Below are 27,952 nucleotides of genomic sequence, written 5' to 3'. Positions count from 1 at the left end.
TGGAAATAAGGTATTTTTAATTATAATAACCCAAATATATACACAATAATGTGTATTTTACATATACCAAGAAAAAAAACATACTGCATTTCAAAATTCATTTACTGCAATAACAGAGGCAAATACTCAGTAGTAAGGTTAAGTCACTAATATTAAGAAAAGCCACAATCTGCATGTAAGTTGAAGCCAGAGGAAAGCTACAGAAGCTCAGTATTCAGAGGCATGAATTCAAAGGATTTCATACTACCCAACTCATCTCAACTTCATTACATGAAAATGGAGTCTGGATCGTAGGTCTGGACCTAGTTTCTTCTCTAGTACTCATAAGCTTCAGATTCCTCTATTTACATTGACTGTTTTGAGATACTAAACTGCAAGGTCAAGGTTAAGTATTTCAGTTCTCAACTGCAGCCTACGTTCACTAAAGTGACCTTAATTACCAGACCAACATGTTATTATAAATTGTTCTTCATTTCAGGAGATGTGAACACTGAACTAGCTGTAACAAACTTCTAACATTTTCAAAGTCAAAGGTTCATTTTTACTTAAAAAAACCCCACAATAAAACTCTTAACAGAGGCTTAAAAAGGTCTTTATAAAATAATCTCCATCACACTTACAATAGTAAGAAAATGATTCTGATTGCTAGTTTTTAGTAAATATGAACTGTTTTGTGTAATCTGTATTAAAGATGGTTATAACTACAGTTCACATTTTATTTTTAAAAGGTGGACCAACAAACATGTCAAGAAAAGCAGATTATTGCTGTTTCTCAACAAGTCCTTTTTAATAAGGACATGCTGCCTTGATGGGCAAAGCATGTTTGACAGCCAGCTGAGACAGGATAGCTGAAGGAGAGAAGTAATGATTTGCATGCCAAAAAACCCCTTCTTCAACAATCACTTTATACTTGGCAACTGTACAATTAAACTGATTTAAGATCAAAATTGTGTCATTCCATCCATCTCTTGAATGACAGTGCTGATCATCTCAAAATTTAAGTTTGCTTGAAGTGACACAAGAAGGTAGAATCTGAGCAAGTTCTGGACCAGCAGAAAAAAAGTCTGACGCTTATCCTGTCATCTGTAACTATGAAAATACTAGGCGTTCTTCAAAGCGTTTTTCACCAGGTCTGTCGGAGCAACAGGTACAGCTGTGCAGAGAAAACAGAACATGTACATATGGGAAATATGAAATATATCAAGTTTCCTATTCCTGTAGTAGTACTAATAAAATTAAATATGCCAACATTCAATTGCAAGAGGACTCAAAAAGATCTAAAAATCCATACACATTTTTTAACATTTTTTTAATACAATAAGCTCCTGAAATATACTTCTTGTAGACACAAATTGGCAATTACAATTACAAGTAGAAAGAGCCCACAACTGCTCACAGGATGTCATTCACTATACATTTTAATTAGCTACTAGATTCTTTAACTTATGGTAATAAATTATCCTACTCTAAATAGAGATAGAAATAAAGATGCAACAGTTTATACATCCAAGCTTTAATATGCTGGTGCATTCTCCTCCCTCACTACAGCCCCCTAAAAGAGCTGTAAAAATAAGAATAATATATAGACAGTGTATAGCGACTTGAACAAATCTTCTAGCCAACGCAGTGAAATATACTCCTGTGAATCTAATAAAAAGATCAAGATGCTAGTGGTGGCTATGCTTTACTAAAGAAGGACAAAATTCTCATTTGCAAGAGTCATTTGAAAACGTCTTAGGTTTTCACTTTCCTTTCAACCAAGTTACCAAAATAGATACAGGAAATGAAATTTCCAATTTATGTGTTAAAGTTGTCCCAAGCACTTCTTTAGATTGTTTACATGAAACCCTGTATCACTGTTTCACAAAGAACAGCTTTAAGATGATCTAGAAGAGCTAAATCAAGTCACTCATACCAAATAAAAGTAGAACTCAAGAGGTTTTAATACCATTTGTACTATTTTATCAGTGAGTAGAAGCAAACAGATATTGGTAGCTAGTCACCAATTTTAAGTGCAATGAATTCTTCTCATATGTAATTTTAGCTAAGATAGTTAACGCTGCTGACTTGACTTAGTTAAGAGTAAGTTACCAGCAGATGTCAAGAAAAACCTCCCAAGACAGAACACTACACAGCTATGCTATGCATTAGATGCTGTGCATCAATGACCCTCTTTGCTTTCAAAATTCATCCTCCATATGATGAAGCACAGTGGCCACCTTACCCCTCTTCTACTTTTAAGAACATTGTTTGACCAACTCCTTCCATCTCTCCAAAAGAAAACAATCAGCTAATTCAGACCAGAGATAAAACCAAACATCCAGCTCCTCCCTTAGCTTGCCTCTGCTAAATTTTACCTGCTCCAAAATTACCAGTGTCCCCAAGAAGTTAAAGGGACCTGTACTGGCCAACAGCACCATAAACATCAACATTCCTGAGGAAAGGCAAGCAGGCTAGTAGATCTGTCTCTTTCCCCCTGCTGACAGCAGACATGATGAAATTAAACTGGACAGGAAGAGGTAGCTCTGCGCATCAAAGCAGGGAAGCAGTCAGGTCTCAGCGTTCAAATCAGTTAACATGAAAAATATGAAGAGAGAGCCCAGAGCTACCTTTGGCATTTACTCTTTCCCTTGAGCAGCCCACAAAGACAGAGGCTGTTTCTTCAGATAATCTACTTCTAGATAGGTAAATGGATGTTGCTGTCATAGGCACTGCTGGATAATCCATTACTTTCACACTGCCGCCCTTCACATTTGAAGGTCTTAAAAGAAAAAAACAAAAAGAAAAAACATGCCAACCCTATCTGACTACTGTCTAACACTGGGGGAGAATTTTCCTTTTCCCTACTGCAAGACTTATGCGATATTATTTTAGACAGCATATGTAGACATATTTCTTCTCATGTAAAAAAGATCCTGGTCTTCTAGTGTGCAGCCTTCCCAAGATACCACTTGTCATTAACTGCATCCCAGTGGGCCCTAACTGACCTCCCATTTAAGCCTCCAGGATCTGAATCCCCATCTCAAGCACTGTTCAGTCAAGCAAGTGGTGAGAGAAGTTCTGAGCAATTCCTGATGGTATTACAATCACACAGATTTCCTTAACTATGCTTTGTTGCATGACATCCTGCTAAACGGTCCTCTGACTGTGTAGTTCTCAATGAAAAATACAATTATACCAGTGTATGCTGAAGCTAAGCAACAAACCCACTAGCTTTGTGGTGATAAATTATCACATCCTACCCCCAATCCCCACCAATGAGACTGAAAGTTATTTCTGTAGCAATAAGCTTCATGTGATTTCAGCCTAAGCAGTCATAAAGAAATAAAAGCAGAGAAAAAATTCTGCAACTGTGACTTGAGACTCTGCATAAGCCATTGTGATAACTAACACACCACTGTCAGAGCTGTGCAGCCAAACAGTGCCTTTTTCCTATTATTTGGCCATGCTTTAAAAAAATGCATTTGATCAGCTATGACATTTCATTTTAAAAAAAGATGCTATCAACTGACCATCAGAAGCATTCTGTTACAAAAGACTACTAAAACTGTACGGCACCCGTTAAAGATATCTAGAATATTCTTTGAAATGTCAAGTATTTCTCTTGATACTGGGTATTTATGTACCTTGACATTATCAGTTTTTCTGAAAAAACTGAGAAATACATTCAGAAACTATCTTGTCATACGATTCCAAAAAGGTAAGGTGCATATTTCTTCCTCCTTGCCTCTCAAAAGAAAATATAGTCTATTCTACAACACCCAGTGATGCAAACTGATAAAATACAGATCCTCAGTTAGGAAACACACATCTTAAAATAAAAATACCTGCAAGTGTATTTCAGATCTAAGATACTTAATTATATTGGGTATTTAATTTCTTTTCAAAGTGAACCAACTTCTATGCTGTATCATTTCACTTGTTGTACTGAAATTCTTAAGCTATACAAAGATAATAAAATACTGGCATATATAGAGGTCTCATTCAGTAATTTATCAATATTAATGTTTAACACCTTCTTAGGAGACAAGCAACTTCTTCCCTGGCATACATGTGCACAATTGGTCAACTAATACAACAATACGGACATTGCAACAGTGGAACACTGCTGGTCGTCTTTGATCTACTGCACTGTAAATGAAGTTTCATCATATCCAATATCACCAAGTTTTCCTATACTTGAACATTCACTGAACAACTGAACTGGGGGAGAAACATGATAAAGAGAGATCATATATTTTGACATATTTGTACTGGCAATTATTATCCCATACCAGAAACTCTAACATCAGATATCTTTGGGGAGCGAAGGGGGGAAGAACTTGAAGACTTTCCCTGCATTTAAGTCTGGAAATTGTTTTTGCAATCAAAATGACACTTTGCAGCTGCCAGCTTCATAATTTAAACTTCAGAGGAAAAGAGAAAGTAAAGACATCTAAGTTGCAGCTGAATTTCATATGAGTACATAAGTTATATTAAAACAAACTTACAAATTCATGTTTCCATACATCAGTGCTGTGGCTGCTCAGGATTGATATTCATAGTCCTGTATATTTCTTTGAGAAACAGCAAGGCAGTGTCTTCAGATCCCCTACGAAGAATGTAAATGCATTATTTTAGTACAGGCCATGTTCTAATTCTTGTAAGCCACACTTCATCCCATTCCAGCTCTTTAAAAAGTTTGCACAACCTATTGCCCTAGCACTTACCTTTCGGGAACATGCTGCTACCTCTATCAACTTCCTTCAAGCTACAATTCTTCAACAGTTTTGCCTTATTTCTGCTATCAGCCCTAGCCTATGCATTTACCTTTTTCTACTGCGTTTTCCCCCATTCAGTCCCCCCTAACTTACTATGCTGCAACTCGAAATGCCCTTCTCTATCCACTTCTTTGATGTTACTCATTTGGCTTAAATATCCTCAAATAATCTATCACTTTTTGTCTGCAATGGGCTCCTGAATATATTCCACCAAGAATACATTCTACTTGTCAAGGCTTTCTTCCTTTACTTGCTCCACTGCATCTATTAGCCCAATGTCAAAACTCAGCCTTGCCAGTTCTATCAGCAATATTCTAATTCTTCTCTCCTTACTGGCTGGCACTTTCTTGTAAATAGACTATGTGAAATACCCATAGTCTTCCTCTCTTCCTTACTGCTAAAAAGTAAGGACGTTCTCAAATAATTTAAAGATTAATATAATTCAAGTGCCATGTTTCCAAGTTGCTGTTTTCCCTCTTTTAAAAATCAAAGCTTCAGGCTATCTGAATTTAAATTTAACAGGGACAGACTTAAATCTTCTTACTCATCTATAAAATGTTATTTAAACACACATAAACAATACCAATATAAAAGAGTAAGAATCGCTGTAAAAAAAATAACAAAGTTAAACAGGCACATTTTAACAAAGTTCCAAAGCTGCAGGAGTTGTTAGATAAGGGTAGCTTCCTGTGCTTTTTAAAAGAAATGACACAGGGAGACAGTAAAGAAGATTTAGACGGTCCAACTGTGATCCTCCAAATGTGAGGACCATCATTTACAGAACACCAGTACAGAGCTAAATGTGCAAGCTAAGAGACTACAGATATTTTCCACAACTGAGTACAGAGATAGTAAGCACATTTCTTGATGGTCTCTGCTATTAAATGAGCAAGCAAACAAGAAAGCAGAAGGATCAACACAGAAGCTCTGTTCTCTCTAACACACAGAGCATTTCATTTAAGGCTTTCCCTACCACCCCCCTCCAACAAAACAAAAAAAAAACAAACACCAAAACCCCACCACCACCACCACCACGCTCTCGTATTTGGGTCAGTAATCATCGTGCTTATCTTCCTTACTTGAATGACAAAAAAACCTATGGGTAGCAAGTTTTTAAAAACCTGGCAATGATCAGCTGCCGCCTTGTAGAAAAGAACTCCCTGTTCCTTCAACTCTACTCACGAAACAGCACTGCCACCACTGGGTCACCAACTGCTCGGGGAGCCCTGCCAGAGCTCAATGCTCAACATTGCTGGCACATATCAGCGCTGCAGCCTTGATAATCCCTTCTCTGGCAGGTACTGATCTTTGACAATGTCAGTGATACTGACTTTAATAAGATCCTTCAGGTAATGCTTTCAATTCCGTATTTTAACCCCTGGAAAAATGCCTGCTTCTAAAAATTATTAGCTATTGAAAATCAAAACCTTCAAAAATAGTGTAGAGCACTGCTTGTCCAGCACCTGCTAAACTCAAACCAAGAGGCGAGTCACTCCTCCCTCACCAATAGCATTTTGCACAGCTCAGCAACTGACATCCAAGCTTGTCTATTACATATAAAGGTGTGTTGTCGTGTCGCCAAATACAGTTTACGCATCCCTCGCTCTACTATTCCACACCTTGTGCATATTCATGTGTGCTTAATTTTATGACGATAATAAAATGTATACAATAACACACCAAAAAAAGAGAACAACTCATAAGGGCAAATGCAACAGGTCAATGGTTACTGCTATTCCTTTTGAGAGACTGAAAGAGTTAATGTCTCAAACATTGTGGTGGGGCAAGTTCTGCATAACAAGGAACACTGCATAACAACTAGCCCCAGGTGAAAAGAAGCCAATCAGCACAGGTCAGCAGAGGACATCAGCAACAGGACTGGGAAGGCCTTCGGGAGCTCTGTGTTTGGATGCGCTGAGCAGGGCAGCTCACCACACATGGCCAAAGATCAAACGATGGTCATGCCTGCAGGGAAGAAGTTACTCCCAAGCAACCCACACAAACCCCACAAGACACCTAATTAGCCTAATGAGTTTGAGTGCCCGCCCAAAGGAGGGGCAAGGAGATAATAAAAGGACACAAACTGAAGCCCCAGGCACGTATGCCCACCAGAACTGGACTCCTCGGCTGACTAGAGCAACGCTGGACCCAGGAATGGTGAAATCTTTCTCTTTTCTTTTCCTCTTCCTCCCTCTGTCTCGCTCTCTCTTTCTCTCTCCTTTTTCATACTCCCTACTCCTCACCCCTTTGGACACAAAACCGTTGACCAAGTCTGGGACTAGGAGTGGATCCAGCCACCCCTGGGATCCTCTCTGAGGAGTCTGGAAAGCAAGGGGGTCTGCTCTGAACCTCCTGACCCAACGGGAGGGATCTCCTTCTTCCCTGAATTGATGTATATGGTTACCCCAGGTTACATGGTTTACTGAGGTAATTTCATGCCAGTTCCTGTTGTGAGAGACCCCGCCACCTACTGTTACACCTCCCAAGTTCAGGCTGCTTCTGCCATGAATAAAACCTTCAACTGATCATTTGGTGTCGTTTCACCTTAATTTAGCCCAAGGGAATTCCAAACTCATCACTACCCCTGCCTGGTCTGTCCAGCCGCGGTCATGACATTCCTATAAATGGAGTTATATCTTTCTCCATTTGAAACATGTAAGCACTTAAAAAAATTGAAACCAAATCCAGATAAGGCAATGGGCCTACTGCAGCTCTGACTACATGATGACATCAAACTCTGCTTCTTGTTCTATAAATTGTTCTGTATACGAGCAACCACTGTACACAAGTGGTAAATCATAACCATCCAAATTTACAGGAAATTCCACTATGCCCTTTTTCTTCCTTTTTTTTGTTAATACCCAGCAATTTCATTCCAACATGAAGAGGTAATAAAAGTTTTACTACATATTGTAGTCTAATACAATTCCTTCATGAATAGTTTTATTTGAAAAACTACAGCTGTCAAAATGCTCATAGAGCTTTCCTTGTTTTGAAAATGATTGTAGCTAAAGGTGTGCATTTTGAGTGTCAAAGTTCATAAGAACAGTATGCAATGTCTTTATTGTAAATAGGATGATAGATTTGTTTACTTTGTGCTAACACAGAGTTTTATTTTGAAATGAGATTAGCTAAGGGTGACATCTAGGTGCAACACCTTGAGACTGACATTCCTGGAGAGTCATATATACTGTTTACTTAATACTCAAACTTTCTCAATTATATAACACTTGAGCATCCAGAGTGTAACAAATTGATCTTTACAGTATGCCTGTGTGGGAAGGCAGTATCTTTCCAAACAAGAGGCCATTTCAGAATTAAGTGATGAGGACCTCATATCCAACTTGGCAGTCATCTTTTCCAAACATTTCAAAGATTACAAAGACCCAGAAAACTCAGGTCTCAAGTCACATGCATACACATCGACCACTGGAACCACTCCTATTCTGGTAGCTTTATAATTGGTCAGTCCTTTTGCAACGTTTTAACTTCTCAAATCAGCAGTAGCCTGAAAAATACATCTGTGTATATAAACCCAGTTATTTTTGTCAAACTGTACTTGAAGTGGAACACTAGGGCATGATTTTTGACAGACATCACCTGAGTTTTCATTATAAAATGCTCAAGACAGGAAACATGGCTCTAGCTATTATCATATTGGTCATAGGTAAATAACAGACAATAGGAGTAAGATAAATGGTAGGCAAGTCATTACCAACATTTAAAGATACACGGTTATATCAGAAAAGCAGTATCTATAGAATCACAAATATTTCCTCTTACCAGTAGCACAAATGACTCTGTAAAGCAAAAAGGTATTCGTTGAAGCTTTCTATTGGTTTTTCTTGTAGAACATAATCAATACGACGTCCTCCATTTAGCATTCCAACCTTCACTAAAAAATCTTCATCTTTTGGAGGTTCTGGACTTTCAGTGATCTTTTCAGCTAAAATTAAAGAGTTTAAGATTTAAACTATTTTCAAGCACAGCCTGCTTGACTATAATCAAGAAGTATCACCTATTTTCCCTGCTATAATTTCCAAGTGCTTGCGATAAGACAATAACAACAGTCTCAACTGACTAGCACACCACTGCATAATTCGGAGAGGTTACTGGAACTATATGCTTATTTCTTTCATAACAGTTTAAACAGAGTTTGTTTGAAGAACAGCTCACAAAGTAGCAGCTAAGCAATTTGAAAAACAAACCCCACTGTTTATACATAGACAGATCCAGTCACTCCACAAGCAAATAACCTGAAATAATATATTTTTACATCCCCCTTGCATAGAGTCAATCACTATCCTCAATTTAAACCAGGAGGAATGTTTCGTCTTTGTAAGTATAGACAAAGCCAGCATTACTAAATACTGACAGATAATTCACAACCGGGAAGCCTGCCCTTGGTATCATTGGGGTAGTATTTATATCCAATAAGTTTATTTTTCTCAACAGCATTTTATTCCGTTAAGAGTACATACTTAAATGCTTCTTAGCTCATCCCAAAAACTCAGCAGAACACTGATGAAGAGAATAAATCTCACAAATATTTATTTGTATTAATTTGCCCTGAAAGGAAAGAAAACACAACGGATTTAAAAACCTGCCCTTCCAACAGAAAGTTGAAAGGTTATACAAACTCAAGCCTAAAATACGCTTCAGTAAAAGCTGTTAACTTTTCCTCTCCTAAAAGGCAAAAAAATTCAGCAGTAGATCTTACATTTAACATTAATAATCCTGTACTGGGCTTGTGTGGCAAGGTTTTGGTAGTGGGGGGGCTACAGAGGTGGCTGCTGTGAGAAGCTGCTGGAAGCTTCCCCTATGTCCATAAGTCCAACAGAGCCAATGCCAGCTGGCTCCAAGACGGACCCGCCGCTGGCCAAGGCCAAGCCCATCAGTGATGGAGGTAGTGCCTCTGGGAGAACAGATGTAGGAAGGGGGTGGCAGGGGGGAACAACTGCACAGCAGCAATTGCAGCCAGAGAGAGGAGTGAGAACATGTGAGAGAAACAACCCTGCAGACCCCCAGGTCAGTGCAGAAGGAGGGGGAGGTGGTCCTCCAGGCGCCGGAGCAGAGATTCCCCTGCAGCCCGTGGGGAAGACCATGGTGAGGCAGGCTGTCCCCCTGCAGCCCAGGGAGGACCCCACGCCGGAGCAGGGGGATGCCCGAAGGAGGCTGTGACCCCGTGGGAAGCCCGCACTGGAGCAGGCTCCTGGCAGGACCTGTGGCCCCGTGGAGAGAGGAGCCCACGCTGGAGCAGGTTTTCTGGCAGGACTTGTGACCCCATGGGGGACCCACGCTGGAGCAGTCTGTGCCTCAAGGACTGCACACCATGGAAAGGACCCACGCTGGAGCAGTTTGTGAAGAACTGCAGCCCACGGGAAGGACCCATGTTGGAGAAGTTTGTGGAGGACTGTCTCCCGTGGGAGGGATCCCACTGTGGAGCAGGGGAAGAGTGTGAGGAGTCCTCCCCATGAGGAGGAAGGAGCAGCTGAGACAATGTGTGATGAACTGACTCCAACCCCCATTCCCCATCCCCCTGCACCGCTGGATGGAAGGAAGTAGAGAATTCAGGAGTAAAGTTAAGCCCAGAAAAAAGGGAGGGGTGCGGGGAAGGTGTTTTAAGATTTGGTTTTTATTTTCTCATTATCCTACTCTGATTTGATTGGTAATAAAATTAAAATAATTTTCCCCAAGTTGAGTCTGTTTTGCCTGTGACGGTAATTGCCAAGTGATCTCTCCCTGTCCTTATCTCAACCCACGAGCCTTTCATTATCTTTTCTCTCCCCTGTCCAGCTGAGGATGGGAATGATAGAGTGACTTTGGCGGGTACCTGGCATCTAGCACAGAGGGCTCTTTAATAGGGTCAGGAAAATCAATAGCAAGCAATCACTAGGATACTCAAGTTTCTACTAACTTGAGATCAATAAGTTATAAGAAAAACAATAATGTGTCCACATACCTTCTACCACTTGCTTTTCTTCTTCCTCTTTAATCTGGTTAGCTACTTTCTCCAGTTCTGCTTGTAGCTGAGTTGAAGATGTATGAGCACGTGCAAATTCATTAAGGGTCTGCCATGCACTCTTCAAAGAGCTAATAAAACCCTGTTTCAGATCAGATCCCATACGAGAGAGAGAGTCTTTCAACTCTAAGAAAAAGTAAAATTAAAACAGAAAAAAAAAAATCACCACAGTAGAAGGAATTAAAATTATAAACTAAAACCAGAATGATGAAACCCTGTTCAACAAACATCCCAATTATTAGGAGAAACAGGCTTGCTATGTCACGTATGTGTGTTTCTTGCTTCTCTATTCTGTTCAAAAAGATTAGGTGAAATGCAATTAATACACAATTGGTTTCTCACTGAATGGGTCAATGAGTTAAAACCTACTAGCACAGGAAACACTCCAACAGCCTCCAAATCCAGAAGGGTCCACAAAAATAGCTACACCAGCCAATCCCTCAACACCAACACCATCCACAACTACTCCTAACATCCTACACTAAAGGGAAAGTAGAGAGAGACTAGTTTCAAACTCCAGCACAGCAGAAGAGACCAGAAGAGCTGCCAACGTCTCTTGCAGCAGTAGTGAATTTGGAGAAGCACTCCTGGACAACTCTAGCCTGTAATTCTGCTATAGTTTAGTAACTGTGTCACCAGTAACCAAGCTGCCATTCAATACTGGTGGGAAACCGAATGAAGGAGAGCTCTTCACAATAACTGGTTAGAATCACAGCGGTCTGTTAGATCAGGGCTCACAACTGTTCCATGGAACATTCACCTACATCAAAGAAAAAACAGTGAAGAGCAACAGACCATATTTTTCTCCTTTACTATATACACTTTTTGAGAGTTGTAACCTAAACATTCCTTAACAAGTACCTTGTCTAGTCTAGAAAAGCAGACTCCTTCTCTAATGTACCCTTCTAAAGTATAGATGCTGCAGAATTTCTCCATCCAAGTGCCTGAAGACAGGCTTTCAGGAGGGGTCTCTGAACTTGTACAACAGTAATATTGTCAACCGTACAGCAAAACTGACTTTCCTTATTAGGTATGCAAAATTTAAGTATAGCACCTCGATTTGATGTGTACTTGTGAGCAACAAAATCCAGTCCCTGGCCACCAATGGCTATGGAACCACCTTTTTACACAATGTTTCCAATACTGAACAAACACTGGTTAAACACTTCATGGTGGTCATTAGGGACAAGGTAAAAAAACCCAGTAAATTTAGTTTCTGTTTCACATCATCTTAGAAATTAAGGTGAACAAGCAATGTACAGCGATTTTAAAATGGAACTTTGGTAATCAGAAGCTCAAATCTGGAGGAATTACTATTATTACATCTGAATGCAATTGTGAATGCCCAGCTCATGCGGTTGGGAGGAATCCCCTCTAATGTTTAGGAAAAACATGGAGTCAGACATCCAGGAACATTCATTAGTCTCTTGAAATTTTACAATATTCTAATGCATCAAATGAGTAAATTAGGCATGAGATCCATATATGAAGTAAGTTTTCTTTTTACCCAGGTGAAGCCTTTTTCTGCCTTTATGATGTGGAATGAGAACTGGTTTTAAATCCACGTCTTCAGTGATCATTGGTTCTAACCTGTAAGCTACTGGATCAAGCTGTTAAGAAACAACACGTTGACATTTAGTTATCGTAGAAATTATTCTAATTATCATATTTCAGTAAAAAAAAAAAAATCCCTATTTATGATTAATAGAGAACCACTTTTGAATTCTGTTCTATTTCACCTTACAGAAACTCAGTTCATGACCATTTACTAGTTAGGTCTTGTTCCCCTACAGACAGCGATTCTAAAGAGGAAACACGACACTGAAAGAGCAGCAAAATTTTCTTGCACTCTGATGATGTCTACCAACACGTCACTGTTTAATTGTTAAGCAAGATGGGACAGAAGAGGACAAATGTACTGCATGTGCTGCAAAACCTCTAAGGACTTCTAAATTTCCCAGAATCTAAACTGGAAACTCAGAAAAGTCCTGTAAACGGCTCAAATACAAACACTTTATAAAAATCTACAAGAGTGGCTTGAAATTAATGAAAAAATGAAAAAAAAAAATCCTTTAAGCTTTGAAAATGAACAGAACAAATATTATCAAGCCAACCCATACCTAGAATGTTAGGTTCACTTTTGCAGTAAAGACCACAAATATTTGGAATATGTATTTCAGTTGGGTCATTTTTTTAAAAAGGGTGTTTTGGGAAATGTACGTAGGGGAACGAGAGGTGTAATGCTTAGAGGTTAAAACCTAGTATTCTGCATTGTTGTCATCTGCATCAACTGAAATCAAATCTCAAAAGTACTGCTTACTCACTGGATGATAGATATTGAAGAATCCCTTGCAGGTAGGAAGCCTGTAGTTTTCATCAATCTTCTCCACACCTCTCACAGTAAGGAACACACCAATAGGAGAACCGAGAGCAAAGAAAATATCTGGTTCAAAGTCCAATGCACTGTAAACCACAGAAACCTAACAAACAGAAATCAGATATAAAACCTCTCAGAACTGCCAGCTAGTTAATATAATGCTCAGCTAGGAAGGAAAAACAAGTTCTGTATTAAATCCACCACATGCTCACAGTACTTCCAGGAAGCTTCAGCTACATTGCCCTCTTCCATACTAATACCATAGTACTAGTACATATTAATAGTATAATATTTAAATGATTTTTAAAGAAAAAATTCGAAAGTATGAAAAAAATTGAAAAAATATATTTAAAACAGGAAGTCTTTGAGGTTTGGTTTTTAAGTTAAGTTCGAGGTAAAACTTAAATATATCAGCATAAATGGATCAATTTAGGCTACCATGTTAACTGTAAAGCCACAGAACCATTCAATATTATGTCATTCACACAGTTCTGCTTCTGAAACAGAACCATGTTTACAGCTCATTCACTGCTGAAAGAAAAAATGAATTGTAGTAGCATCCTTGTTATAATAAGTTTTGCTTTTCCGTAATCTAACCCACTCTCCCAGCCCTCCCTCCTGCCAAAGGGTAAAGTTCTACGTAAACATAACTTTTGTACAACAATCAAGGGGAGTAGCACAAAGTCATCAACATTAAAAGAAACAAAACCAAGCAAAAGGACAGCATTCTTCCAAATGAATCATTTAAATCTAGGTAGTCTCACCTGGCCAGTTCCAACTTCAAAATAGTCATAGTCAATGTTCACAGATGAAACAGATGCACCAACAGGAAGTTTCCTCTTTGGGGGTAGCTGACCAGACTCTGAAGGGGAGACAGAAGCCTCTTTTGCTTTCTGGGCATCTTCTTGAGTTTGCAGTGTGGCAGCCAGCACTGCTTTCTTTTCTGCTACTGTTTTCTTTTGTTCCTTTTGAGAAAAGTTTCAAAATCAGGAAAAAGGTTTATTTCACAGTTGTCAAAATTCCTTTAATAAATCCATGATGTTAACAAGTGTTTTAAAGAATAGAAGTTACTCCACAGTAAGGAAGTCAGTTACATTTGCTTAACAACTTTTTATTTCATTCCTGAAAAATGTATTTACCTGCTTGGCTGCTCTGTCTTTCACAAAATTAGCTATTTTCTTTCTTGGTCCCAGAGGTATCCCCATTTCCTTCAGGTCATCAATTGTACACATGAGCTTAAAAAAAAAAAAAAAAAAAACAAAAAACCAAACACACACATCAAAGATATAAAGTATCTTTTCTAGTAACATATATAATTTCTTCTTGGCAATGACTTATGAATTAGATAAGACATTTTATAAAGCTACAGAAATTACAAAAAATTAAAGACATGATACAAAGCGCCTTAACATAATTGGGGGGGGGATACACCACACCAAGAAAAATAGTCACATAACATTTAGTCTTCATGTCACGCATTAATTACCTTACCTTTGCAACTGCTTTCATGCCTCATGGTACACTAAACTCATAAAGAAAAAAAAGAAAAAAAAAAAACAACACAAAAAAACCCCACCAAACATACCCTGGGCAATCCCCATAAATCAAGTGAACATTATTATACCAGAGACTCCATGTCAATTCGCTCCTTTTCAAACGTGCTTGCATAGTCCGATAAACTAAGCATTTCCAGAGTCTTCTGCAAAGTAGGAACATCATCATCTACTTCAGGCTCACAAAGGTCATCACCAGAAGTAGTAATTGAGGAGCCCAAGGAACTGGTATCTTCAGTCATCTTAACAAAACAGCACAGAAATGGAATCACATCATCTAACAGTGAAAAACCAATATGCAGCAAGTAAAAACAAGTTTAACAACCTTCTCATAAAAACATTATCACTTAAGCTCTGTAAATTTATGCCCATTCTTAGTAAAGCAGGATAAAGATCTTCCACTAATAATAGACCAGCGAAATACATACTTAAAAATTACTAAGAAAGGCAAAAGCTTTCCAACACTCAGAAATATTTCCTTTTACTTGTCAAACAACTGGTAACTTTCAAGCCTGAACATAGGTAGATTCTTTCCCTCTTATGCATCTCCCCCATCATTCAGATATTGTTAAGACTCAAGTTACATGTCCACAAGGGTCAAAGCTGATGTTCATGATCAAATCCCATTACTGGCCTATTTGGAACTTGAGAGAGATGCGAATAGTTTGTCCTGAGAACTGACAATATTTACAAAACTGCATATTTCCATTAACACGTTAAAATGTACTATCAGAACCCACAACCGTGTTTCAGCTAATAAATTTTGAAAACTTAAGAAAAAGTTGCTGAAAATATCATATCTATTTTCCTGGAAAGACTAGCATGCAAATTACCTGTTTATCATGAACAGCCACGTCCTTTACAGTCCCATTAACACCAGAGAATGGTCCAGTATTTACTGATGAAGCCAAGTCCTTCTGGTTAGACAGTATGTCAAATAGAATTAAGGAACCTGGAAACAGGAATTAAAGTTGCCTTGGGAAAAATGTCAGATTTTCCTATCCCTAAATCCCAAGCATGATTTATATGCAGTAGTAATAGCAATGTACAGACTGATCAAAAAAGATGGCTAAATTAAAACTAAAATACCCACATATTAAATTGAACACGATCATTCTCAGCAAAAAGCAAACCTTTCCCCCCAGCCTCCTCCCCCAGTTCGTGCTTTACGTAGTTGCCATGATTAAACTATCTTTCCTTAACCATCTTAGACTGCTTGCCAAACTGGAGGAAAAGTTCCAGTCCAAACCAGTATGCCATATATCGTTATAACACTTAATCTATGTTCCAAAAAATTATCTTACTTTTACTAAGTGGGGGTTCTGAGACACAGAATTTACCCACGTAACAAGACACCAGATAACCTGTCAACTTTTAAACACAAATTAGACACTAAGTCTTCATGAAGGAAACTAAAGTGGGGGCGGGGTGGGGCAGGGAAATGTACGCATCCATGAAGTACTAACCTTCTCTCAAAGCTTTATAAACTTAGTTATTGAGAGGTGTTTGACTTTTAGTCAGCCATATTCTGAAAGACAACCATGCCCTATCAGCTAATTTTAGCCTCACGCTTAATGAAGGTTCCATTTCCCTTAGTGTAGGAATGCTGGTTTTATCCCAAATCAGTTCCGTTGATAAGTACCTAAACTGTGCCCAGCCACAGAGACTCCTCCTTTGAAGTCTGGGTTGCGACTCATGAAAAGTGCATACAAACGATTCATTTCCATCCCTACTTTATCCACAATCGTCTGACAGTAGGTGGGGCTGTTGTAAAACAGTATGTCAAGGAGTGTTTCATTGGTGAAGTGGCGCAGGCGTCCGATGCTCGGCAAAGTGATTTTTTTTATGTTCCTAGTAACACAAAAACATTAGAAGCATGAATGCCTTTGAAGAAATGCAGATAAGAACTTTGATAAGTTTTGAAATGACAGGTAGTAGAACTGCAATGTAAACACTACAGATATGGTTTCTACAAACATTAAAAAAAAAAATACAGCCTTCTGACCTCATTGCATATTCATACGTTAGTGCTATCTGCTCATTGTACATATTTGAGAAAGACACAGCTCCCTTTTTTCTCTCCAGGCTGAAGGGATGTCTGAAATAATCTTTTCTTTGTTCCAACACTGCTCTCGTATAGTAACAGGGAAGTTTTGTGAGCAGATTGGTCAAAGTGGAAGAGAAAAAGAACTCGCGTATAAAAATTGAAGGTGAAATTCAAGTAACAGGCAACATAATACTCTTTTTGAAGAAGAAACGTCGCATCACCATCTGCCTGCCTGGAGTTAAGACAGCTGCAATGGAATTGCTAGAGAACTGAGACTGCCTTAGTTGGTGTTGCCTTGTTTGATTAACAGAATAAGGATCCTTCCTCGTGATAATGCAGCGTTCAAGTGTGAATAAAAGACTAAGACTCTAGGAAAGCAATATGACTTGACTGAGCTAGAACAGTCGGGAGAACACCAGCCTGCGCTCTAAACGGTACAGGTTGCTACCCTCGCAATTTCTACTTCCCTATCTCTGAGCAAGAGAAAACAGCTTGAAATGTCAAGCAATAGCAACGGGATAGGCACCAGGAAGTGATTTTCAAATAGATTTTAAAATGATGTAACACTCCTACCCAAACATAGATACTTTGTTTAAAAAAAAAAAAAAAAAAAAAAATCTTAGCTCAACTGCCTAATGATAATTCAGGCACTACTTTAGAACTGGACAGAGGGCTCAATGCCTTCCTCAGAAAGAGGACACTGACATCTAGGGTGAGACTCAATCAGACTGCAGGAAGGTACAGGTGAGAAAACTCCCCACTCTAAATTGTACACAGCTGTTGCTGGGCAATACATCATGCTCACCAACTCGTACTTACGATCACTACCTCTACACACTCACTCATCATCATGTATCAATGCATTAGCCACTTTCATGAAAATGCGGTACTGAAAAACTGTGTGTGTATACGTATCCTGTCACTCAATGTCATGAAAATAAACAAGAGAAAAATACTCCACATGCCTTTCCAGCTTTCCCTATACTCATCAAAATGTTAATTAACAAAAACCGCGATTCTCTTTTTTAACACAGTCACACATTTATTCATCTAGCTTAAAGAGCATATTAACTTCTCTTTTTATCCACTTTACAAAAACTGTAAGATGCAGCTTGTATGAAGTTCTCAACATTAAACAATATACTCACCTGTCTACACCTGTTGCATCTCCATGCAGAGAACTATGCCAGTGAACTGGGAGAAATTCCACCCTGCTCACTTTATGTTCCTCTAAAGATTTCTTAAAGTGAGTCTGCAACAACTTCAGAGAAACAGTCCTGAAATCATCAACTGTAGAGAAGAAGAGTAATGAAAATCTGACAGTAGCAGTACTCATGTAGCACACAATTACAAATACTCTTTTTTTGCCCTCCAACTTCAGACATAGTCAATTTTAAATGAAGGAAACTGCAAAGTGGAAAAATCTTCTCAAGTATTACTCCTCTAACTATAAGAAAATGTTTTGGTTTTTTTTTAAAAAAGTGGATTTTCTAGCAAGGTTCTATTCATCTCGCAATGAATGCATTTTTACTCCATGACCAGACATGGCCACCCTAATTTCCTCAGTTGTACTGGAGTGTATTCAAAAAAAAAAAAAAAAAAAAACCACCCACACAAACACCACCACAAACACAAGCCACACAAAGCAAACACATACATCCACACCACAAAAAAAAAACCCCACATCTCACACACCCCGAAACCCAAACCATTCTGCAAGTCTGATATTGAGGACTAATAAGACCAGTTAAAGCCATAAGTCTGACAAAACACAGATTCTGCTTTTGGCAAATAATCAGGAAAAAATTCTACCAGAAATTGAACTTCTTAACATTAGAGACTTTTTTTTTTTTTAAAGGCATGCTTATCTGAATGAGAGATACAGAGACCCACAATTAAACAGTTAAGAATACAACTGCTCATTAAACAAGCAAAAACTTACCACACTCAACAATGCTTCTAAATCTCAAGTCGCATACAGGACCTATGCCATGAACCATAAATACTAGATGGTCAATTTGGGACATTTCTCCTGTAGAAAAAGAAAAGAAAAAATTCAGAGTACCAATATGTACTGCAGTGGTGACATTTAGAGTCAAGCAACTTTAAGATGTACTTGCTTTATAAAGCCTATTACATAACACAGTGCAGGACATAACATAGCCCACAGCACTCCTTTGATTAAAAAAAAACCCAAAACAGATAACCTCTTTCAAGCAGCTTAGATTAAGGAGTAACTTTAATCTTTAGATTCTAGGCACGAACAGTGCATTGCCACTTCAGCCACTATTATCCAACTTTTGCACAGAACCGAACCAACTGCTCAAGCTGCAGACCCACATACAGTAATCACATACCATCAGGAATTTCATCATGGTCATCATCAATTCCACGTTTTACTACCCTGGGTCTTGCCTGACCATCTTGAGTGGTGCCCCATTCATCTGGTGTGGCAGAAGGTTGGAACTGAACTATGACCTGAAAAAAATACATTGTCCAATTACAAACACAAAACCTTATGATTCATATTGTTAGTCTGAAAGCATCGCATGGTTTAACACACTTTTTGTTTGATTGCTTTACCTTGCATCTGAGACTCGACCGTTTTCTTCAGTTAGCACATATGCAAAAAAAAGCCTTAGAAAACCCTAGGGCTATTCCTTGTAGCAGTGACATCTTCACTAGAACTAGATTCTAAACTAACACAGATAATTCTCATTAGTGTGAAAAGCAACCAGATGACTTAAAAGTAACCACTAGTTGAAGAAGCTGGCCTGCTCAGTGATTCTTAACAATTTTAACTCCTTAGACAAGCATTATTCAAGCTCCTCTTTCCTAGACCCCAGTATCCACTGTTCCTTAGCGGATAACTGTTTATGTGAGGAAACTGAACACTACCCCTATTTACAATTACTCTATCATGCGGGGGGGGGGGGAGGAGAGAAAAAAAAAGAAGAAAAAAGAAAGAAAAAAGTGCAGTGCTTTTCAGGGAAGGACAACAACATTGAAAGTAGCCCAGAAACCCTAGAAAGTGAGGAATTCAGTAGTACAGCTGTTTATAAGACTTACACTGAGACTCAGTATAGTCTGAACTCATATTTATGACACCAAGTGGTTTAAGCACTCCTTCTCCAGGTTTTTACTGGACAGAACTCCTTAACCAGCATTAGTAAGCGCTTAAAGTAGGAGCAACTGTGATCCTTTCTGGCCCTTGGGTTATTTTTTTTATTTATTTATTAATTACTGCATGTGTGATAAGTGAACAGTCAACAGCATTGGTCAATAAGGCTAAAGTCCATGTTTTAATCACATGAAACTGTTAGCAGAGTATTTGGAAGAACTTTTATAGCTTTTTTTGCTATACATTCTCATAGCCTAAAAATAGTTGCAGTGGAAGAGTTCTCATGGCTTAAATACACAAACTAATTACCTTATAGTTAGATTAATGCTCTTCTCCACATGAAAGCTCTTAGTTTAAATTACTTTCCATTCGGTACAGACTGTCTGAGGTTAAACTAATTCAAATTGCCTCCTGTTTGCAGCCAGTTATGCTTAGTTGAAATATTTACTATGCAAACCCTTATTCTTCTTAGGTTTCAGAAAGCATTGTCTTTTAATCATGTGACAGCATATTGAAGCAAGGAGCAGTTCAGTGTTCTATAAACTTTATCATCTTTAATACACATGTATCCAAAACAATCAAGCAAGACTAAGACTGCGTTCAGTTTATGCTTCCATCCATCTGCTCTTTCACCCCTAATGAATTCTGTGAGAACGAATTGCCGAAGTGTATTACCTTGGGATTATGCATAACAATTGTCTCCCCATTGGGGAATTCAAGCCGCCGATGCCATTGATTTGTCGTTACAGCCCTTTTATATTCTGCCTGAAACAGTAAACAAGTTACACAAAATCAGTATGCCTTCTCAGACGAACTATTTTTTGGCCTTGTGCATCATCTGTAATGTTAAAGTTATAATTTACATAACTTTATTTATACAAAAGCATCACGTGAAGCACTACACAAGTTGATTTTAGGTCACAATGGTGCAGGACCTATGCATGAGCAACATGGCCTTCTAGCCACTTCCCTTTCCAGGATCTGCTTACTTACATTCTAGAAAGTGCATTCTGGAAATCATTTTCATGAAACACAAAGTAGTATTTCTAAGGTCATAAATACAAAGAACTATCAAGTTCTTTGTGAAGTTTATATAAAAGTAATACTAACCTCTAGCTTATCACTAAAATCCTCAGTGTAAGGAATAAACCGGCTATCCTTGTCTCCCTTATAAAACCACATGCATCGTCTCACTTCAGAAGGCTCTTCTTCCCAGTAAACAGCTTTCCTCATTCTGTCATACAGGTACACATCATAGCGTCCCCCGTCAGTGCTCAGAACCACACTCTCAGGATCAGGCTGGACTATGACACAAAGTCACACTCAGTTACAATACTAACACATACAATCTTTTTTCTCTCTCGCCCCAGCCCCAATCACTTCTGTGATGAATTAAGGCCATTAAGACAGATAGCTATACCTTGGAAGAGAAGCTTCGTAATATCAGGCAACCATTGTGTTGCTCCTAAAACACTTCTATATGCTCTGTACACCACAAAAAAAAAAAGCTTTGAGCAACTCCCAAATATGAATACTTATTCCAGAGCTGACAGAGTTTAACAAAAAGGCAAACTAAGACATGGGTAACTAGGAATTCTATGTGAAAATGCAATATCCACTAGGGATGTACATCTTAACACTGACAGCACGAAGCAACAGATAACATAAGTGAATAAATCAAGTAGCACAAAATACATCTTCGAGATGTGTATTAACATTACGTATTACTGTCATATCACTCTCTCACACGTGAGTGGCATTACTCTAATATCTTCCTTCTAGTCCTTCTGTTTACCTCTGAGTAAGATACGACTTACCAGAATTATAGACTTCCTCTAGTTTTGCAGAATCCAGAATGCTGAATGGCATCCATATTTGCTTGTCCTCCACCTCCTTACAGTAGAACCAGTGTGGCTGAACGGGCTCATAATGGTTCTGCAGCAAAACAGGAGGTGCCTGGACCAGTGGACCTGCAGGCCTAGGAGCTCGGAGCTGTGACTGAGACTGTGGAAACTGAAAATACATATGGGCTCATCACCTCAATCTCACATAGTTTTTACAGAACTAATCTATACTTTGCTATAGAGAGAACACTCTGAGCCTTTATTTCTAACATTTTTTCCTCCCCAAGAACATTATCTTTCATTATAAAAATGCTATAGACAAGTTGTCCGCTTTATCATGTTTTTGAAAACTTACACCTTTTCAAATTGAGAAAGGATGTGAATTTCATTCCCACAAATACTGTTAAAAACTGTTACGGTCTAGCACCTTGATTACCTAAAACCAGTAAGACTTAAAACATTCTCTTAAATTTTCAAAACTCAGGCTGAGCTTATTTCTTACAGCCACCAAACCTGACATGAAAATTAAAATGCACTCTTCTCATTATTCATTTATACATAATCACATTTTTGCATAAAGATTTGTCAATTTTAACAAGTGGCCACTTCAGTAATAGCTCTCCTCCTGCAAAGTGATCAGGACAGGCAGATTTCAAACTCAAATGCAGCCTCAGTGATGCAAGAAAAGTAACTGATTTTGAAAGGGACTATAGCCTACATAAAGCTGATTTCATACAAATTGTACAAAGATCCCAGTTAGCACAACTAAAAGCAAGTGATGTCAGCAGTAGCAACTGCTTTGGTTGATACACTTAAAGAAAAAAAAAAAACTAATATATTGTACAATATATAAAATCAAGCAAACAGAAGTTTTGAAATTCTTCAATCTAAAACTCCAGATTGTTTAGGTTGTACTGCCTTTGCTATGTTTTTTGTCATTATATAATCTTTCTATTCTTTATTCACAATACCAGCAATATAGCAATAGCTCAGGCAAAATAAAAACAATTTTTGTTGTTTTTAAGGAAAACTTGTCAGGTTATTACTAACCCATTCACATTATTTTAATAAAGCTTTTGTGAAGGTAAAAGAAGAATGGAGATTAATGCTTTATATCACATAAAATCCTCAACCGATGTGTTTCAAAGGGTTTGCTCACAATTTACGTGACTTAGATCATAATTTCAAAAAGTGCTGGCTTCACCAGCAAAACCAGCTTGAAAAGAGTTTTTTAGCCCGTATCTTGCAAATGGCTGAATGACCCGATTTACAGCAGAGGCATAAACAATGCAGCAACACAGCTGAAATGGCAGCAAACTCAGACAGAAAAGAGCAACAGAACTTCACAACCTGGCTTTGTTTCTGACACCAGGGACTCGATGTAGCTACAGCCTCAGGGTACACTCACTTCAAAGATCAGGAAGTTTTCCTAAAGCAACAGTTGCAGTCTAGTTCTAGTGAGAAGATTTTGCTATCAGAAATAGTTCAAAACTTTTTCTGGAGTTTTTTTGGGGAGGAAAGAAAAATCTTCAGAAGATAAAACATGCAGTTCAAAGAGGACAGTGACTTAAATTGGTTTGTTCTGGTACCAGGACATCAGGAATGAATTATATACCTGTGTCAATGACCCTGGAGGTGTCTGATACATCTGGACAGGTGGTACAGAGGATGGTGGGTGAGCAGGTGCGTGACTCTGTTGCAGCTGCGGTGGAGTAAGGTACGGGTTAGCTCTGCTGCTCAGGGTGGTGTGCCGATAAGGGTTATATCCCTGCTGAGATGTTCCTTGGGGAAGAGTAGACGCATTTGCAGGTGGGGGACAGCTCTGCTGAGGAGTCTGATAAGCTGTGATTCCCACCTGTGAAGTAGGTGGTGCACTGTAAGAGGACTGTGACTTAGGAATATGCGGTGAAAAGGCATTTTGCCCATCCTGTGACCCAGGCACAAGTGGAAGTGAAGTTGGAGGCCTGGAGAAGGCTGCTGCTCCAACGGGTGGTGCAACAGTTGTTAAGGGTGGCTGTCCAATACTTCCAAATGGATCACTGCTACTAGGTACTTGAGAGAAATAGTTGAAAGTCTGTGGTGGATTGGGGCTGGCAGAAGTCTGACCCAAGAAGCTGTCCTCTTCACCAACATCTGCAGAATCATCTGCAAAAACAAAAAGATCACTAGAGATATTGTGAGAGGTTCAAACCAGTTAGTTACCAAAACTCTGTTGGCCCCCATAAAGCCAAAAAGATTACAAAGCTTACACATCCTTGACGATTAAACACATCATAAAATTAAACAAAAGATACCATGTCTTCAAGAACATTTAAATGGACCATAAAAGTTACTTGGTGTACACAGAGAAAGCAACAAAAATTAAAAATCTGAAATAAGAGACCAAAGTATGACTGAAGTCAGGACCTTCCCAAGTCAACTAGGCAAAGATCCCTGCTTCCAGGGCACTAAAATCCCTTCCAATTTCCCTTATGCCTACCAAATGCAAGAGCAGCCTTGGTTCATTTCCTTTCACCATGAAAACAGTTACTAAGCATAGGACTTTACGCTTTGATTTTTAGACTTCCAAGATCAAATTCAAAAGTAGAGCTTAAGGACATTCTCAAATAGGCCAAACCGATTGGTTAACCAATGCATTCTCGCCTGCTCCTTCAGCAGAGCCCCTGCAAGGTTTCTCATTTTACTTGCAAGGTGGCCATAAGTCATCGCTCCAAGTCATTTGATGAGCAGGACTTACTCCAGTTCTCTCTAAAAATCCTACTCTAGACTGGCACAAGAGCTAAATCTCTGGTGCAGAAAAGTAAGTCCCCATTCTGCATAATTGTAGGAGAGGGCTTGAAAAGGTGCAAGACAATGACTGCCCTTTCGCAGTGAGAAAATACATAAACCAGGTTCTGGTCAATCACAGTTTTCTGCTTTGCAGCAACCTACTAACAAGTGGAAAAAAAAGTGGTTTGACATTATCATAGGTCTCACAGTAAGCTCAGTTAAACCTGTGATGGTCTGAGCATTACTGCCTGCCTCCTGAAGGAACAACACCTTGCAAGCAGCCAATGCAATTTGCAGAAGTCATAAGAGTGTTGTCATCTGCTCTGGCAATCAAATAATCCCCAGGCTATGGGGAAGAAACCACAGAGCTATCATTGCTTCTCTGCTACTCAGTCCCTAGCCAAAGAGAGAGACCAAGCATCTCTGCAGCTACAAGCAGCCAATAACAAATGTCTTTATCCACAGCCAACATAACTGTAATATAGAGTATCAAGGGAGCACAGGGGAATCCACAGAGAAGCCTCCCTAGGAAGCTGCTGTTCTAATTAATTAATCATAAAAGAAGCAGCTGCCACGACTAAAATGGACTACTTTAACCGTCTTTTATTAGTAGTCTTTTCAGATGATGTCAGTTTGAGGCATCACCTGCATTTATCAATTTCTCTGACTTTCACCTATAGCATTTTATCCCACTTTGAGGAACAAAACGCAAAATCTACATGTGTGAACCATCATGCAGAGAATACTAAAACCATTTATAAGCAACGACCACTATGAAGTCGGGCCTATGGATTATCTCCGAACTACAAGCAGACTAGCCATTTATATTAAATAAGAGGTCTCAACTTCTAAACAATAAAATTCTTCTTCCTTTCACATTTCATAACCATTGTGGAATAGAGAGGAGCATACTGTACACCACACTGTTAATTCTCAGCTTTCCAAGTAACTGGTAGCAGAGGCAATTCACCTCACCATGTCAGATCACGATAAACATGTAGCAACGTGCTCAAGAGTTTTCAAGGCCTTTACCAAATGCCCGTTCACAGAACAGCTACTCTTCTCCAATTTCAACTAGGTTTCAGAGATTTAGTCTAACTGTACGTTTCCTTGCAAAATGAGGTTGAAGAAGTTCTGCCAAAACAAAAGTTATACTTCTATGTGTGTGTATATATGTACACACACACAGTTTTCCAACACAATACATTACTTTCTACTTTGCCTTTTTCTAATTCTGCAAAAACTATGTTGAAACATAAGCCCGGACTAGCAGAAAAACTAGCACTTCATACAAATTTAAAAATTTCCTGTGAGTGTACAGCTTTGACATACAAGGGCAGCATTCTTCCCAAATACAAAACAGTCTTTCTTCAACCGTGACTGTGTGACAACCTCCTGTATATCCCTCCGTATATAATGTGGAACCTTGCCATTCACAGATTGTCACCTGACAACCACAAGTGACATTAGTCCACTTTCTTATTGGGAACACTCCTCTCTGTCTACAGTAAGTATATGGGTTACTTCACCCACACCTGAGCCAGAGAATGTATCTTCTATCATCAAACTGCAAAGCACAAAACACTTACTACCCGCTCTTGGAAATACAAGAATTTTATGACTGCACACAGCTTCCTAATGTTGGCTGTCAGATGTCAAACAATTCCTGAGATCAATTCTTATTACATTTTACACAATTTAAAACACAAACTCAAGAGCTTGTTCTTTCCTGCTTCAAACTACGATTCAAGATGCAAACTGCTCTACACAGCCAGATCCCCGTGACACCTGGCTAGACAAACAGTGAGCGCAATGGACCACTGAAATAGAACATTTAACAGGACGTGGGCCTTACTCAGATGGACACGGATTGTGGCACAACCTCCAGCACTGAAGTTCACTCCAGCTGCAAAACTATGAATCTTCATCCCATCAAATTTTAAGTGAGATGGAGAGCATACCATTCACCACATTGATGAAATCCCATCAGATTTTCTCCTTGGCTAGCTTCAAAATCTTCAGGAAATGGCCACATGACAGTCATCTGTGCAGAACTACTGGCCAGACTAGCACTTAAAAACTACTTTTTTTAAAAAATTAAAAACAATGTATATTTGCCAGAAAGAAAAACTATAAAGATTGCACAATGGAAGTAGTAAATATATTGGCTACCTAGATACCTCAAGTAAGTAGGAATAATATTCTAATGCTTCTAACCCTCCCACCCAAAAAAATGTAGTCGATATAAAAAAAATGTTTCAAAGCCATATTCGGCAAACATTTTATTAAATCTACAGAGATGTAGATTTAAGAATCTACATCTTAAATGTAGATTAAGTGTAGATTAAGATTTAAGAATCTACATCTTAAATGTACAGAGATGTACTCCACTGATTTCCAGCTATATTAACACTTATTTTAGCTAAGATACAACAGCATCAAAATCAAGTCTTGGATTTTGGACTCAACATGTGCCGATGCAGTAAAAATTAAAATAATCTGATTTCTAGTTGTATTTCTAATACTTAGAGCTTTAGTCTCAGACTGAACACGTTTCCAGAAAAATCCGTTCCTTTATCTGAAACTATTTGAGCGTCATATTTTAAGTTGCACATGCATGTGTTTGGAACACCATTAAGGCTTTAGAAGGACAGGGTATTAAAACCACGGTTAAGTTAAGGCCATTTAAGGTGCCTGCTTAACATGCTATTTTCACACGGGGAAAATAGAAGATAACATGGCAGAGGAGCTTAACAAGAGTGAAAACACTACGTACATCCCTGAATGGAAGTACTGACAGCTGGGAATTGCTGAAACAAATATACTAATCAATGAACTGAAAACATGATAATCATCCCCTCTCCTCAGACACAGAACTAAAGCCCAAACACTTAAGCACAGGCAGGAAAGCGGAACGCACACATCTCGAGCAGCTTGTCTTTCCTGAAGCATTAACGCCCGGCAGCTAGCAGTGACAGCCAGCTCAGAGAGCCCTACGGAGAGAAGACTGGGGTCCAACCGACGCGTAGCGGGCCCAGACGCCGACCAGGCCCGCGGCACCCCTTGGCAGGCCCCGGCTCGGTTCCTCGGGTCTCCCACCGCGCCCACAGCCCGTTATCCAGCGGCGCGGAGGGCAGACTCCCGCCGGGCTCCCGCGCAACCCCGCCGCGCCCTCCCGCTTCCCTCACAGCGGCCCCTCAGCACCCCCCGGCCGGCCTCCCTACCGGCTGCCAGGAGAGCGGGGCCCGGCGGTATAGCCGGAGCCTGGCTGACCGGGATGAAGGGCACGGTGAAGTTGAACTCGGTAGCGGAGGAGGAGAAGAGCAAGTTGGTGCCGCCGCCACCGCCACCACCGCCGCCGCCGGTAGCCCCAGGCTTCGCCGCCGCCATGGCTGCACCCCGGCCACGTCCCTTCCCCCGCGGCGGCCCGGCCCTTTCCGCCCTCACCGCTTTGCCCGC

The 27,952-nt window shown here is 39.3% G+C and overlaps 1 protein-coding gene across 2 annotated transcripts; it reads right to left on the bottom strand.

Moving 5' to 3' along the window:
- On the bottom strand, window positions 1–27,937 carry SEC23IP (SEC23 interacting protein). Of its 2 annotated transcripts, XM_052798427.1 has the most exons (19): window positions 27,718–27,931; window positions 23,340–23,869; window positions 21,698–21,893; window positions 20,991–21,184; window positions 20,556–20,645; window positions 19,117–19,237; window positions 18,702–18,791; window positions 17,908–18,049; window positions 16,355–16,563; window positions 15,546–15,664; window positions 14,784–14,954; window positions 14,299–14,394; window positions 13,924–14,124; window positions 13,107–13,262; window positions 12,290–12,392; window positions 10,723–10,908; window positions 8,544–8,706; window positions 4,491–4,591; window positions 1–1,153 (listed from the first exon to the last, which is right to left on the bottom strand). In XM_052798427.1, the coding sequence occupies exons 1-18, from the start codon at window positions 27,881–27,883 to the stop codon at window positions 4,510–4,512; spliced, it is 3,015 nt and encodes a 1,004-aa protein (XP_052654387.1). In that variant the 5' UTR covers window positions 27,884–27,931; the 3' UTR covers window positions 1–1,153; window positions 4,491–4,509. The 2 variants fall into 2 exon arrangements, with proteins under 2 accessions (XP_052654387.1, XP_052654388.1); XM_052798428.1 differs by lacking the exons at window positions 1–1,153; window positions 4,491–4,591; window positions 8,544–8,706; window positions 10,723–10,908 and adding an exon at window positions 10,927–11,542 and having other exon boundaries at window positions 27,718–27,937.
- Window positions 27,938–27,952: the final 15 nt, after the last annotated feature.

This window comes from Harpia harpyja, chromosome 10, assembly GCF_026419915.1.
Source record: "Harpia harpyja isolate bHarHar1 chromosome 10, bHarHar1 primary haplotype, whole genome shotgun sequence".
Lineage (NCBI taxonomy): Eukaryota > Metazoa > Chordata > Aves > Accipitriformes > Accipitridae > Harpia > Harpia harpyja.
Note: the sequence above shows the minus strand (reverse complement) of the source record. Positions and strands in the feature narration are given on the sequence as shown.

Excerpts from the sequence above, each read along its gene's own strand:
- SEC23IP (XM_052798427.1), bottom strand. The coding sequence starts at position 27,883 with ATGGCGGCGGCGAAGCCTGGGGCTACCGGCGGCGGCGGTGGTGGCGGT. Across the intron at positions 19,238-20,555 it reads TTGTTATGCATAATCCCAAG|GTCATAGTTCAGTTCCAACC; the intron begins GTAATACACTTC and ends TATTTTTTTCAG. Across the intron at positions 15,665-16,354 it reads TGTGGCTGGGCACAGTTTAG|GTTCCTTAATTCTATTTGAC; the intron begins GTACTTATCAAC and ends TCCTGTTTCCAG.